Raw genomic sequence first — 16,828 nt, 5'->3', positions numbered from 1 at the left:
CAAAATCTCTCATTCATAACATTCACTCAAAATTTCACCACTCTAATTACCTCTACTATTCCAATCTCTCATCTCCCTCTTTATCTCTCATCAACAACATCACTACCACCTCTAAACCCACCACATATCACCAGGCATCTAAAGACATCAGATGGATAGAGGCTATGAACAAAGAATTACTGGCTTTAGAACAAAATCATACTTGGGATATCACCCCTCTACCTGCTGGAAAAGAACCAATTGGATGCAAATGGGTTTTCAGAGTAAAATACAAAGCTGATGACACAATAGACAAATTTAAAGCTAGACTTGTGGCAAAAGGTTTAACTCAAAAAGAAGGAACTGATTACACTAAAACTTTTGCACCAGTAGCCAAGATGACCACTATTAGAACTTTACTTGTTGTGGCTATTCAAAACAATTGGTCCATAGAACAACTTGATGTCAACAATGCTTTCTTACATGGTGACCTACCAGAAGAAGTATACATGACAATACCACAGGATTATCCTCCCCAGCCATATGGTCATGTTTGTAAACTCACAAAGTCCCTTTATGGTCTTAAACAAGTAAACAGACAGTGGTTTGAAAAACTGACTCAATCTCTACTCCAACTTGGGTTTACTCAATGTCATGCTGATACATCTCTTTTCACCTCCACAAAAGGACCACATTTCACTGCCCTCCTAGTCTATGTTGATGATATTCTTCTTGCAGGAAATGATCCTGAACATATTCAGTCAATTAAATCCCACCTTGACAACCAATTTAGCATCAAAGATCTTGGTACCATTCATTACTATCTTGGCATTGAGTTTCTAAGAAACCAGAATGGACTTTCTCTCAGCCAAAGAAAATATACCCTTGAGCTCCTCAACTTGGCTAACTTACTTGATGCTAAGCCTGCAGCCACACCACTTGATGCCAGTGTCAAACTTGACCACACTCAAGGCACCTTACTCTCTGACACTGATCACACTCTTTACAGAACACTTGTAGGTAAACTCATCAACCCCACCATCACAAGACCTGACATAGCATTTGCTGCTCAAACATTAAGCCAATTCTCTCATTCACCAAGGACAACTCACATGAAAGCTCTCATTAGAACTCTAAGGTAACTTAAAAACTGTCCTGGCCAAGGACTCTTCTTCTCTACCACTCCTTCATCAAGCCTTGTTGTCTACTGTGACAGTGATTGGGCAAGTTGTCCCATCTCAAGAAGATCCATTACTGGTTTCACCATCTTTCTGGGTACCAACCTCCTATCCTGGCAATCTAAGAAACCGAAAGTTGTATCTCGCTCTTCAACTGAAGCAGAATATAGATCCATGGCAGATACTGCATGTGAAATATCATGGATTAGATGTCTTTTACAGAAACTTCAAGTCACCACTACCATCTCCTTAGCCACCAACCCTGTTCAGCATGCCCGCACCAAACATATTGAAATAGACTGCCATTTCATCAGAGATAAGATTAAACAGGGTCTCCTTCTTCCAAAGTTCATCCCCTCTGTTGCTCAAATTGCTGACATCATGACAAAAGCTCTACCAAGACGCCTACACTACAACTGTCTTTCCAAATTGACAATCTGTAATCCTTACTCCTTGTCAATTTGCGGGGGGAATAATGGCATACAAAGTGTAAATACTCTTCATCAAGTTCATGCTGTCATGAAGGAATTAAAGGGAACTCGACACCTTCACAAGACCCAAGAGCTTCTACGAAGATGTTTAATAAACTGTGGTCAAATGTAGTCAAAAGAAGTTCAAGGATAGAATGTAGCTAACTTAATAGTATAGGACTAAAAATGTAAATATTTACAAATACTTAGTTAGAGGCGGTTATGATTTTGTTTTATATATAATCTGTAATTTAATCTCATTTTTAATATACAAGAAATAATAATGTCATCTTTCTGTCTTAATTATGTGTCAACTTCAGTTTCTGTTAAGCATCTTTCGCCAAAATTTTTATCCAAAAGCAATATCATCTTAGTTAGAGGCCCATCTAATAATCAACTTCATAGCAACCAACGATATTCAGTTTTTGGCAATATTGTAATGACATATATGCTGCATTCAAGGAGCTCTGATGATAGTTCAAAATGTTGTACATCCAGGAAAGACGATGTCATGAAACAATGTTTTTCTCAGATTGACAATCATTGCTCATGGTGATTTATAAATGCAACCCCCTAGTGTGCTGAGCAATGTTATGCATTGGCGGATGAAAGATCCGATGTCTCAACTGGTAACGTTCATCATATTAGATGTGTGTTTGATCTTTGTATCGAATCAAACAAGTTTGGCTATTTTAGCATAATACTATTGTGTATGTGGTGTTAATCTTTTTTGGTCAAACAGAGAAAACTAGTACAAAATCAGTGGAACAATTAGCAATAAATAAAATGAGGACATTTTTCAGATCAAATCATGTCCTAATTAGATACTTTGTTGCGGAGAGTGTAAACACATATATCAATACTTAATCATTGAACACACTTGAAGTGATTCAGAACACAAAAACACTTTCTAGGACATGCACTCTGAACACAATTGAAGTATATATTTAAGTAAGAACACAAAACACTTTCTAAGACAAGTACGGACAAAGTGTTTGTTCTACTCAGATACTGTTGAGATTTGTTAACAGTAAATTGATGACAAACAGTATCTATAAATAGTATTTTCCTCAGTTTCAACTATCAAATCTATGCAGAATTCGCATCCTACTATATATCCGATTGTATTTGTCTTTCAACTAGGTGAAATAAAGTTTCTTTTTACAAAACTAAGTTCCACATTACACCTTTGTAAAAGTGATGAGTTTCGTGTAGCAAACTTATTGTGATTCTTTATTTATTGACAATAAAATCAATAAATAAATACTTTTTATAAATGACAAACTTCATTAGAAATCACGATTACATACACCAAAGGAATTATACAGTCCAGAATTTATATATTTACACGAAAGAAAAACTCTTTCTAATTCACCCACGTCAATGGTATCTTTTCGCCTGATTCTTGACCCATTTCTCAAAAGATTAAAAACCGAAGAGTTGTATTTCTTCGAAAACATGCTAAATGATATGAGGTATTTGTTCCTTACAAACCCAATTCATATATTGGCATGTATCTTTTATAATACCTACATAAATGAGTTTCCTCTGTGATTGAAATTGGGTATGTCCAAATTTTTTATTAAAAAAATTAAAAATAATAACAACTACATAAATGCGTGAATCATAATTAGATCGTTACTAAAATTCTTTCATTAAATTAAATAAAATATGACAGGATACATTAATTAAAGATAAGCAATAATTGAGTTTAAAAGGACTTATTATGGCGATCTTTTTTGATAAATATAGCCTCGCCACTACCAACACCGGCCACTTGTTCAATAATTTTCTCTCAAGTGAAAAAGTCCCCCATCATTTCATTTTCTTAATAAAAGTCCCAAGAAGAGCATCTGATCGAATATGCATGAATCATGCATATATACACACATATATAAATATCTCTTCTTTTTCTTCACCACTTTTTCTTTCTCCCTTACAAATTGTCGAATCTCATACTAGGATGGCACATGGGCTGAATTCCCACACCAAGAAAATCCCTAGTATGTCCTGTATTATTATTATTATTATTATTATTGTTAGTATTAGAAATATTAGTGATATTAATAAGACTATTATTATGATCTTCAATTTGTATATGTCTTCTTTTTGAAGGAGGGCACATCTTGTCAAGACTTGTAAAATCATTCCCAAATTCCACTTCGATTCCAGTATCTGTCATTCGAGTTGTTGTAGTACCATATAACCCGCAAAATTTGTCTTGCTCTTGAACTTGAACAATGCCGTTATCATTATTATTGGACTTCAATCCAAAGTTTGATCCTAGTAATAATTGGTTATTTCTTGTGGTAGCTGATGAAGTAGAAGTCGTTGAGCCAATTTGTGCGGCTTTTTGCAACAAAGCGGTTGCAGACATGCTAGCAGCACTACTTTGGTTCAAGTGGTTTTGAATGGTGAACAAAGAAGGTGGTGGTGCACTTAAGTTAATATTCTCTTGATGATCTAAATTATTGTTCCTGACTGATCCAAACTCGAACCAATTCGGTTGATGGTTTTGGTTAGGATCAACGAATAAATTAATCTGATGTGGCATTTCACGAAGATCATTATTGTCGTTGTTGTTGTTATTCAAAAGTGAAAGCCCATCTTCGAGATTATGGTTTTCATGAGCTAGTAGCTGGTTGTTGGTTGGGATTGGTTTGAAGATTTCGGAATGTTGAGCCATCATGGTTTGACCAGAAAGAACCTGTGGTCCTACAAAGTGGTAGTTTATTAGGCTTCCGGCTGGTTGTGTGACGTTATTGTTGAAATGATGAGATGCGGCGGAAACTCTTGCAGTTTCCTCTGCCAAGGCGTCACAGAAGGCTCTATGAGTTATAAAGCTATCTCTCCTGCATATATATATTGTACGAGTATCAGTTAAATTTACTATACAATAACAAGCCAAAACTAATAAATTTATACCTATGAAGAAAGTCTATATGATCGAGTTGATCATGATTCCCTACAATTTATTACTTGATTAAACTAAAACGTGCTTGAAATGAATTAAGAAAATAGCATATTTCATTATATCATGATGTGTTTACAAAACGACTAGAGAAAAATCTTTTATAGATAATTATTGGCTGTGACCACTGATCGATTTGGGTCGGTTCTCGTGCAAGTGGTTAGACTCTAAAAATATGATCATTATTGGCCGTGAAAACTACAATATGGTTCTTTTCCGCAACAGCATTAATATTTATAATGAGTTAACCTTTAATAAGTCAAATACGGTTAAGGTTGTATCACTTTATGTTTAATGCTAGTTCTATCTAGTTAACCTTGTTTCAACACATTATATATAAACTTTATTTTAGTATCTGAAATTTGTTTTATTATTGGTTCTTCTATTTATATCATATGATCATCATATCAATGTATTAAACTTTAATATATTGACTTAATTTGATTCAACTTTTTTGTGGTTGCTAGCTATAAAGTTTTATATAGAATTGAATGATAGATATCAGGACTTAATGATATTAATTAATAAAATTAATAATAGTACTTAAATATTAAGGAGATTGTGGTAATTAGTTACTGTACGAATTCTGATTTCTTACCACCGTCGGCGCGCGTCTCCTTTCTCCCCACCACCATGACTGGAAACTATGATCAGCGAGCTCTACGTTTACATTAATTATATTGTTTAGTTTATTTAAAGGTGGAAAGGAGAGGAGATAATAGATGAAATATATAAGATTCATTCTTAAGTTTTTTTCAAGTGTACATAAAGGAGTAAAAAGGATTAGAATGGGAGATATAGTTTTATTTTTTCTCAAAAGTTTTTCCTTTATGATACTAATCATAAATGTAATAGGTGCAGTGGGGTGATATGTTATAAGGAAGTGATAAATTTTTAGAGATAATGATTGGGAGATTTACCTAAACGGGTTTCGTTTTTAAACGTTATAGCTCTGTCTTAAATGTGAAGCCAAAGTGCTAAAATACACCGTAACTATCATTAACGTTCATTTGAATCACTATTAATATACATCTAGTTAGTTAATCTGTACTTATATCGGTAATTCACACGTTTCACAACATATAATGAGATTTTTTAGAAAACTTGTTCCACTTGTGTTACTAAAATTATAAGTATCTATACTATATTATAAACTATTTTGTTCTTTTTAAAATATCAAAAGATGATCTGAATTACTTAAATTACCTATCCCTTTCTTTATTCACTAATTTAAATATATCTACCCAATATATCTATAATACCCTTAAATCACAATTACACATTCTTTTCTCTCCTCAAATCTCAGTTACTGATTTTTTTTCTCTTCTCTATAAATGATTTTATTTCTCTAATTAATTCAAAAGCTTTTATCTCAAAAATTGTATATCGATAAATTATAAAAATTATGTGGGTGTTCTTAAAATTCAATACTCTTTCATTAGATTGTCATTCGATATACTTTCGACGAAATTTTAAATCCGAAGATGGAGTCCGTACGGTTAAGTCATTTGAGCATCACACTCTATGACTTATCTCCTCATATGACATATCACCCCACCATCTCACCGCATAAATGCGTACTTTCTCTCGTAACTATAATTTAATATGCTCCAAAACTTTTTTCAACGGCAAACTCGGAAATTATGTAAATTGATATATTTAGAACAAGTTTATTATGTCCACTACAAACTTGTAAATATATTTTAAATATATATATAAATCAAATATATATATATGATGGCTAGTCATTTTCTTTTTGCTCCAAAATAGCAAGTGTATAAAGCCATATTTCTTTTTCAAGCTTTTCTTTTTAGTCATTTTCGTTATCTTGATATAATTTTGAGATTTTGAATTTTTGTCAAAAATAGTGGATTATAAAATAACTCAAAATGAGAAAATTTTATCCAATTTATAATTATCTAGTGATGTGTTTACAAGCTAAACTATGCCGCTCCGCGAGCAAGGAGCGAGAAAACAAAGTGTCAATTAATTACACAAGTGAATGAGATTTTGTCGTTTTGTTCAGATTTAAGTTTACACGATGATTAAAAAGTGACATTTTCTTTTCACATTCAAGGAAAAAAACCATAGTTAAAAATTATTGTCGTGTAAGACAAAGTAAAAAATAGATATCGATATTTTGAAGATTAAAAATACTATTCTTTCAAACAAAAATAGATTATTATTATAATTAAAAAGACTCAACATAATGCATTTGTGCAAATAAGAGTTGAACAACCTTTACATAGATAATTATCAAAGGAGATCGTGGAGATGGTGAGCGACCACTGAGCAAATATATATTAAACATCTCTAATTAATTAACTACGATCTTTTTACATGAAATATAGTTATACCCGTACACTCTTAACGTGTATCCCGCTTCACGATTAGACATATATAAGTATTAAAATGCTAATGTTTCATGATATCATTGTCAAATTATAAATAAAAAAATATTGAAAAACAATAATATTATATTTGTTTACATATAATTAAATGAGTTAAAATATCTTTCTGAAAAAGAAATTGCATAATGTACGTAGATATAAAAAGAGAGAATAAATATTCTAAAGATCAATTACCTACAAACCTAATCTTCATATTACATTTGCATCATTTTATTAATTTAACAATGTTAAATAACATATGTTGAAAAACGGTTATGTTGTCATTCTATAAATTTTTTATTTTTTGAATATTCTAAACCCCACAGAATTATCTTTTATTTAAATATCATACAATATTAATAATGTAAATTTAAATACTTATAATTATAACTAATTAATATTTATTACGGTATATGATAAAACATATATAGAGTCATAATTTGATAACAAATGAAAAAAAAATAAAAAAGTGATTTTTAAGAAATAATATAAATTTTAGGATTTATATCATTAAGTTAATTAATTTCTATAATTATAAAATGTAGGAAATTACTTTCTGTAACTAATTATCAAATTTAAATTTATTATATTAAAATTAAATTTTAAAAAAATTATAAAGAGTGTATGACATAGATATTTTGATCTAATGGTTCTTATTAAAATTTGAGTTTTATCTAATAGTTCAAACTTTTTCATCTTAAAATTAATATTTCTTTTTTATATATATTTAGACATAAACACATATATTTGTCTGTGCTTTTAAGAATTTGTGTAACTAGTTATTCTCTATGTGTTTATGGAGACAAGAATAATACTTAAATGAATAATGCTATTATGCTAATATGATTAAAAGATAACTTAGATATTGTAATAATAGTATAGTAGATTGTCATTGTCAAAAACTAAATGTACAAAGTGGAGCTTTTGCAAATAAATCAGTAGCTAGAAATGTTGAAAAGTGAAACCATTAGCTAGTGTTGTACTTACAAAAATGGAAGTGTAGAATTTCTAATTGAAAATTTCCATAGCATGATAATCATTATATAGAGTTTAAACCTTTTTTTTTTTGTAGACCAACAAACTCGATCACGAACTAAAAATCGATCGATCACTTTTGATCGAATAACATTTTATACTTTTGAATTAGGTTTTAATCGATCTCTTTTTCTTTTGCAATCTCTCATTATTATAATATTTTATAAAATTGTACCATAAAGTATACTACTTTTAGGTCACTTCCATGAAATATTTTAACTTTGTTAACCAACATTATATGAAAGATCAAAAGTCTAACTTTACTAGATGTGAACTTCTACTCAACTATAAGTTGATGAAATATACGATATTAATTTATAATAAAACAATTAATTGAACAAATAACAAAATGTGAATGCAAGATGTAGTGTGTAGTGTTTGTTAATTTCTTTTTCTTTTTTCTTTTTGAAACGAACTAAAGTTGAAAAATAATGGAAAAAACAACAACAAAACTCAATCCCCTCAATACTCTGAAATAAAATGTAACGCACCTGGAAAATATTGTCCCGCAATCGCACTTGTATTCTCTAGTCCCACACGTTTTGGAATGAGCTTTCCAATCCGACTGAACCGCATAACACTTGGAACACTTTGCACATTTCCATTTCTTCTCACCATGTTTCCTACAAAAATGCTTCTTAATACCAGTCAAGTCTCCAAGAGCCCTTGATGGATGATTATGGACACAAGACTTTTCGGGGCATACATAAACCCGCTTTCTCACTTCTTTGCTTGTTCTTTGTTTTAGCTTCCATGGCAAGTTGTGACCTCGTCTATGAAGTTGAAGATTTTGATCTCTTTGAAATCCCTTGCCACAAATCTCACACAAGAATCTGTTTGTTGCCATTAGTGTCTTTGGAGATAACGCGATTACTTCTGCTTCAGGATCTGCAAAATTTATTTGTGAAACATAATTAGGTAATCAGATTATTTCCTTATATTTTGAAAAAAAAAATAAGGTTTCATATTTTGATATATATCATAAAAGATCCATGCATAAATAATGGAGTCATAGCTCATTTATTTACAACTACAGTAGTTTGAAAATTTTGATTAAAGATTTTGTATCAGATAAAACTAGAAAAATATATAAACTTGACATAAAGTATCTAACAGTTTTACTAATTTGAAAGGTACTGTGATAAGAACTCGCTTTAGGCCCCCTATGAGCTTGAGTCGCCTCTGTCCCAGACTCTAGATTTAAACTAAAAGTAATTAAAAAGTAAAAATCAATACGATAGTCGGGAGTGAGTGTTGCATGCCTGGAGTGCCAGGAAGATTTCGTTTTCTCTTGATTGTAGGAGGATTGGAAGAAGGTGGTAGAAGATTGTTGACATGAGTAGTGAAACCATTTTGGATTATGTCTTCTGTTACAAGCTTCTCTAACATCTTTGACTCTTTTGTTAATCTTGTTATTGTTGTTGTTGATATTCAATTCTTTGGTTGTGCTCTCAAATAATATATATTTTCAAAGTATAGATCTTGCACTACTGGTTTTGTGTTTGAGAAAAAGAATTAAGTCGTTTACAAATAATATTCCAAGGAATGAGCACAACCTAATCAAGGCTCATTCTTAATATATTAATGGGAAAAATTAAAATAATAATATCTCTTTCTCTTTTGTCGTACTTTCTTTAATATGTACATGCATGTGTGGTGGACAAGCACTTTTAGTCGGGGGTTAATATATTCCTCCACTGGTTTAAATTTACATTTCAACATTATATACGACCAACCTAGCTAAGGCATGTCCTAATGATGATGATGATGGAAATGTGACTTTCTCAATTCTCATGAGTTTTATCACAATATTAGTGATGGCAATTAACCCTAATATTTTGTCTCATAATGGTATGAGTAGAGAACTAGTTCTTTTTTGGGTTGATGGGAGTCATTGTTAGATGTCTTATATAAATCATTTTTGGGTGAGAAATTCTTAAGAGGTGCAAGTTTCTTGTAAAGAGTGAAATCGGCGATGGATTATAAATTGTTAAGAGTGGGCATCTTCATTCCTGTAATCCAACTTTTATAGTGATTTTGTGGTAGTAGTTTAGACTCATTAAGTCGAACAAAGTAAATCGTTGATTTTTTCTTGTTTACTCACTACAACAAACAGAGAAATTCCGACAGACAATACCCGTTGGAAATCTGTCACTAAACAGCTTTACCAATGGAATTTCGACAAAATATCTTTGTCAATAAAATCAGCGTCGGAAACAACGTTTCAGACGAAAACAATCCGTCGGAAAAGTTTGCCTACAGATTTTTCTGTCAGAACATTGTCGGTAAATCAACCTTATAATCTTGAAATGTTCTGTCGGAATATCAAACTTACCGACAGAACTGAGACAGATTTCCCATAGAAATTTCTAACAAATTCTGGTACTAACAAATTACCGACAGAAATTTTTTCCGAAAGGATATTTTAGCGACGATTTTCCGACAGATTGCTAACCATTTAGCTGACAAATTTGTCCGTCGGAAAATCTTTTAGAAATATAAAGTTATTAACCTGCTACTAGTAATAAACAATACACAAACCGGAAACATTTTAGATATAGAAAAACCAACACCCAAATTGCATTTTACATACCAAGATACAAAATTCTCTAATTATACACTTGTTCAAAATACAATGGGATCCAAAATCAAAGTATATGTTAGTTCCAAGAAAAAAATAACAAGAATCAATACTAGTAGCTTATATTGATACTAACTTAATTGTGACATTTTGTCTTGCATGAACTTGTTAATAAGAACCATCTCATCTTGGAATTTTTTCAATTCGAATTCCCTTTCTTTTTCACGCTCTTGCATCTCAGCCACCTTTGACTTCAATTATCTTGCTTCCCTCTCGGCTAACTCAACTTTCTCTTTAGCCTCTCTCTTCAGCCTTTTGAATTCTTCTTTTAAATTTTCCACCTATGAAATTAAGGACATAACAAATAACAAGTAGAGTTAAATCTGATATTTCCAGAAACATAAATGAAAAGAATTAAAGTCATAAAGCTCAAATTTACATAAAGCAGTTTAAAATCTTCGTGATCAAATTTAACGCCACATAATTGACTACAATAATAATGCAATATCCAAGTACCACGATTAAAGTTCATAAATAAGCACCACGACACAAGTTGATAAACAGCAAAAGTGAAGCTGATCCATAGCAACAAGAACAATGATTGAAGTTTAAAAACAAGCAAGAATAGCAATTGAGATAAAAAAAAAAAAAAAACAACAACAAACCTTATAGCCTAAACTTGTTAGATCAAAACACCAATTCAGCCACCGTCAGGAGCATTTTCTTTGGTCTCCTGACAACCAGATACACATACACACAATGTTATAAGTTAACCAAGTATACTATGCTACCTAAATAATCAAGCAACACACAAATTTATCAACACAAATGGTTCTTATGAACCCTAACACGAGATTTAAGGGGAAAAAAATAACAATACTAGTATAGAAATTAGAAATTAAAAAAACCTAATATGAAAAGGTGTTTTGATTTGGGTAAAATCTTATATGAAAGGGTGTAGAGCTTTGATTTAGGGGGTGTTCTGAGTTTTTAATTTAGGGTAAAAGAGGGAGGGGCAGGACTTATTTGGGAAACAAGCGGGACACGAAAAATATTAGCGGGCGATTAAAATTTTTGGGTGGATACAACTTTTTTTGGGATGAAAAAATAATGAATTTTAGTTACAATAACATTAATTTTTCCAAAAAACTATTTTTCATAGTTATTATTTTCTTATAAATAAAAAAATCCATATTTATCGTAACTATATACGATTTCTAATATAAAAGTTTTAGTTACGTTAAGTATCTAATTTTATGTATCAATTAGTTCAAAACTTTAATTAATTATGTTACTAAAAAATATATAAAAAAATACAAGTCATATGCCCGCGCAATATGGGGGAGATGGTGGTAGCGGTGTGGAATGGTGATGATGGCGGTGGCGACAGGTGGTGGCAGTGGTTTCGACAATGGTGGCGGTGACGGTAAAAGTAATTAATATTAAAGTAGGTAATGCAGTTATCTTGAAAAAATTGATAAATTTATGTTGTAAATTATTATCTCAGTAAGAGTATTATACGTATATTATACTAGATTTTAACCCGTGTCCAATACTGGACAAGGGGCTTATGACATGAGTTACAATTATACGTTGAGTCGTCCATGTCAATGTGTTCTGTTACAAGCAAACATTACGATAATGTAATTTCATATTATAGTGAACTAATTTAGATGTGTACCTCTCAATATTCCAATTTTTTTTATCATATATGAGTAATTGATTAGGACTTCATATAATGATGATCCATTTTTTGGGTTACCTTTTGTTACATCTGTGATGCAGTTACATGTGTATTCAAATGACTAAAGAACAATTGATTAATCAAAGACAAACCATAAAAGGTAATCAAAGACAGAAACCATAAAAGGTTTTTCTTGACAGAAAGTCAATTTCTTATAAACTCAAATATTCAACTGATGTCTACAATAAACAAAACCCCTATAAATAGATCCTACAACCATTAAAATAGGAAACAAAATAAATAAAAGATAAACACTAATTAATAAAAGATTCGATAATTAAAGAAATAGATTTATTCTAATCTTTTGATAATCATTCCGCATCATTCTTCCTCTCTTCAAATAAAACTCGTCCTTGAGTTTTAACTTCGGATCATAACCCCTTGGGTCAAAAGGAATATGAGCTTGTGATTCATGTACATATGAATTGAATTTCTCAAATAATAATCTATCGAGGTTGTGTTGTCCTGACCTCAAACTAGAATCACACTCTAAATTAAAAGCTTTGTTTATAGACTTGGTTTTCAATAGCCATATAATATAATAATCCCAAATAGTGGCTCTTGTTTCTAAAGGCTTTAAAAGCAATCCATTAACGGCAAAGAATGAATTAGTTAACCAACTATTATTGATAGGATGTGGCTCAATGGAACTATATGATGACTCTAATTCTTTCTTCTGTTGACCAACTCCCAGGCCACAAATGTGAATAGCTGCTTGCATGAACCATATTATCCATCTTCATAGGAAAATTCAAATCACTATTTAAAACAAACACATCTTCTTTATCACTTAGTTTAAAATCACTTCCTATTTTAAATTCCATCTTGATAGGAAATGATATTGAGTATCTTTCAAAATTTAAACTTTTGGTATTTGATGTCCACAATATTGGGTCGCCCTCCAAACCTAGCGCATCAGCACCACTACCTAACGATACTTTTTTGTTCTCATAATCATCAAAAATAGGTAACAACTCATAATACATACCTGATGAAACTTCTTGTTCATCCTCATACGCATCAAACACCGGAAGTGAAGAATATCGCAACTCCTCCTAACCTTCATCAAATGTCGGTGTCTCTTCTTCTACAAAAAGTGGATAGATTGGTTCAAAGAACCGGGGCTTGGAATCAAAAGAAGGATACTCCTCCTCCTCATTCACATCGTCCCGGACAACGTACCTCGATTCGGTTTCCTTCCTTGTCTCCCGTTGCAACTCGAGATCTTGAATCCTTTTCCGGATTTGCTTGATCTCGTGTTGTATTTCAAGATCTCGGGCTCGCCATTGGAGCCGTTTGATCTCAAAGGTATTTCGTGGGTCACGGTTCACCATTGCGTTGCCTCGGTCGGTGGATCTACGGTTACGATAGAAGCAATCTACAGGAGCGCGTGTATTATGACCATCTTTTTCGTTGCCTCGTTCGGCGGTTCTACGAATACGATAATCAAAAACACGTCGAGACATTTGGATTAACCTAAGCTCTGATACCAACTGATGCAGTTACACATGCATTCAAATGGCTAAAGAACAATTGATTAATCAAAGACAGAAACCATAAAGGTTTTTCTTGACAGAAAGTCAATTTCTTATAAACTCAAATATTCAACTGATGTCTACAATAAACAAAACCCCTATAAATAGATCCTACAACCATTAAAATAGGAAACAAAATAAATAAAAGATAAACACTAATTAATAAAAGATTCGATAATTAAAGAAATAGATTTATTCAAATCTTTTGATAATCATCCCGCATCAATATGTTATATGCTAATTAATTAGTCTACGAATATTAATATAAATACTAATATAATAATATATTACCCTACTGATTATTATATTTTTTAAAATATAATTAAACTTAATGATAACATAAACGACAGTCAATTTGACGAAATCGAGCGTGTAATTGGTTTATAAGTTATTAGTTCAATTGTCTTATAGTATATATTAAGATAGATATTTAAATTAATGGATAAGGGTTAGATATATATATATAATATATATTATATATATCAATTTATCTTTCGAAATTTTGGGGAAGGAGTTGCCATTTTATATGGTATTGGATTATAGATATAGATATAGATCGATTTAAAAGAACAAAAGTTGTTAACGGGCCCAATATGTTTTTCAATAGTTTTTGGGATAACAAACAATTTTTAGGGCCTAATAGGCCCAATCGAGTAAAAGCGACATGAATTGACTTTCGTAGATTTCATAATCTTCATCTATAGTGTTCGCCTCATCGTTGGGCCTAGTTAGGCCCAATGATAAGACGAACAATATAAATGAAGCTTATGAAAAGTAAGAGAGACATGCATACATACATACATACATACACATAACACAACAAACGATATTTAAGGCCTAACAGACCCATTCGAGTGAAAGATGAACACACATGACCTAATAAACTGGGTTTAGTTATAACCGTCTAAGTCTAGGAAGATAAAGTCACTAAATCCTAAAATATTGAAATTCAAGTAATATGAGTCACATATTGGAACTATCATATCATCTATACGGTTGTTATACTATTTTGGCACATTAACTAATCAATAAATTAAGAATTCAAGTTAAATGGCTATAATAATTTACCGATTTTGGTGACGGATGTCACATTAAAGCATATGCATTTATGTATATTTGGAATATTGTTTTGTATATTTATTCAACCACTATGATTACAACAAAAACGTTTGGGGTGAGATGAAGAGGAAAAGCTCTCTAACTGGCATTGATGATGACTGGGATGATATTATATGCTTTATGTCATCCAAATGTACAAGTAATGCAGTTAGTAGTGTTGTGGGAAGATTAAAACTAAGTGCAACGGTTTATCATGTATGACAAGAATGAAACAAGAGAATTTTCAATAATGAGGTAAGAAGTGAGAATGTGCTTATTGAATGTATAAGTGATACTATCGAATTAATGCTGATGGGGTTGAAGGTTTATAAGACGGCTAATGTAATAGCATAATATAAGTGGGGTATCAAATCAGATTTTGTTGAGAATGTGTGGAGCAGTTACAAGGACTGGATATTTTGAGGGATTGGAGGTTGGTACTACTAGTTGTGACGATGTATTTCTGTTTGGGCCAAATTTGCACATGCGAATAAGAGTAGAGAGTGCATAAAAGATGAGCCTTCTTAGGCCTATTCTAGTGCAGATTATGGGGTAACAAACATGGGGATTTGAAAGTTAGTTATGTTTTTTTAGTGTATTTTCTGACTCTGGTGAAGGTTTTTTATTAGAGGAGGTATGGTTTAGAATTGATGGTTATATTCTTTGATTACAGAAATGGGTATGTCAATTTTCCGGTATGTATATTGTGTACATGAATTTTGATATATACAAATCAATTTTTGATAAACTACCAACAGAAATTTTGATGGGATATATAATGATTTATTTTTTAATCATTTAGTACGTTTCTGTCAAAAATCGGTCGGGAAATTTCTGACCGACTTCCGAGTGAAGATACAATTTAACTTTTTTATTTTCAAAATGAACATTTCTGTCAGAACTCTGTCGGAACTCTGTCAGTCTTTTCTGACAGATCTCCAATCGAAGTTATTATTTATAATTTTTAGATTTAAAATAAATTTCCGTCGTAAATTTGTCGGTAAATTCCGACAGATTTTTTATCGACGGATTAGAATAAAAATATAAATAAAAATAAAGGAAATAGTTTACTGACAGATTTCCAACAGAATATCTCACGTCCGTGGGAAATCCATAGGAAATATTTTTAAGTTTCCCACAGATTTTCGACAGATTTATTGTCTGTCAGAAATCTGTCGCTAATCTATGAGAAGTTTCAATTGGTTTTCAAGTTTTTATCCTAAACATTTGTTCTGTTCGAAACACTGTTCTTATCTTTCGACAGATTTCCTTCTGTCTAAACTTTACGTCGGAAACCGACAATTTTGTAGTAGTGACTTAACTATTGGACCAACTGCCACTTTCTACGATTAATCTGGCTTCAAATCTTGCTAGAGGAAGAATTAAATTTAAATGGTTAGCTTACCTTGACACTATCCTTGTTGGGGGTTATGTGGGTACTAATTCGGTACATGGGATCAAGCAGTTCCTATCAATCTATGTTTTTTTTATAAACTATTGGTTATTGTCGTGTTGATTTCTTTATTTGTGGTGATTGATCTAAAGAAAGTGGTAGAAGTTCAGGCCGGAGAGAAAAAATCATCACTCATGGGAAACCAATAGATAGATAACAAGAAAATTCGGTTTTTTAGGGTTTCGTCACTTTTTGCCTAGCGGTAGTAAAAGTGACGGATCTCATTCGTTAGCCGTTGGATTGTCGTGAAACTTGAGTTGTAGCTTCAGATACAGAGATCCAAGATCTGACCATAAGCTACAATTTTGACTTGAGATTTCAATGGCGAGATATTAATTTTCGAAGTTGGTTGCAGAAATCAGTTAGGTTTTCTGCGCAAGTGTGGAAAAACGAG

The 16,828-nt window shown here is 31.7% G+C and overlaps 1 protein-coding gene and 1 long non-coding RNA gene across 2 annotated transcripts; one reads left to right on the top strand and one right to left on the bottom strand.

Annotated features, from left to right (window-relative positions):
• Nucleotides 1-3,265: 3,265 nt before the first annotated feature.
• LOC122598078 (zinc finger protein MAGPIE-like) lies at nt 3,266-9,516 on the bottom strand. Its single transcript, XM_043770689.1, has 3 exons — nt 9,286-9,516; nt 8,515-8,911; nt 3,266-4,479 (listed from the first exon to the last, which is right to left on the bottom strand). The coding sequence occupies exons 1-3, from the start codon at nt 9,410-9,412 to the stop codon at nt 3,564-3,566; spliced, it is 1,440 nt and encodes a 479-aa protein (XP_043626624.1). The 5' UTR covers nt 9,413-9,516; the 3' UTR covers nt 3,266-3,563.
• Nucleotides 8,732-9,513, top strand: LOC122598079. Its single transcript, XR_006323529.1, has 2 exons — nt 8,732-8,941; nt 9,157-9,513. It is a non-coding gene; the product is annotated as an uncharacterized LOC122598079 (long non-coding RNA).
• Nucleotides 9,517-16,828: the final 7,312 nt, after the last annotated feature.

This window comes from Erigeron canadensis, chromosome 4, assembly GCF_010389155.1.
Source record: "Erigeron canadensis isolate Cc75 chromosome 4, C_canadensis_v1, whole genome shotgun sequence".
NCBI lineage: Eukaryota > Viridiplantae > Streptophyta > Magnoliopsida > Asterales > Asteraceae > Erigeron > Erigeron canadensis.
Note: the sequence above shows the minus strand (reverse complement) of the source record. Positions and strands in the feature narration are given on the sequence as shown.

Bases quoted from the DNA above. Each gene is read 5' to 3' on its own strand.
- LOC122598078 (XM_043770689.1), bottom strand. From the start codon at position 9,412: ATGTTAGAGAAGCTTGTAACAGAAGACATAATCCAAAATGGTTTCACT. The intron at 8,912-9,285 runs GCATGCAACACT...TAAATTTTGCAG, and splicing joins AAATCTTCCTGGCACTCCAG to ATCCTGAAGCAGAAGTAATC. The intron at 4,480-8,514 runs GTGCGTTACATT...ATATATATGCAG, and splicing joins TGCGGGACAATATTTTCCAG to GAGAGATAGCTTTATAACTC.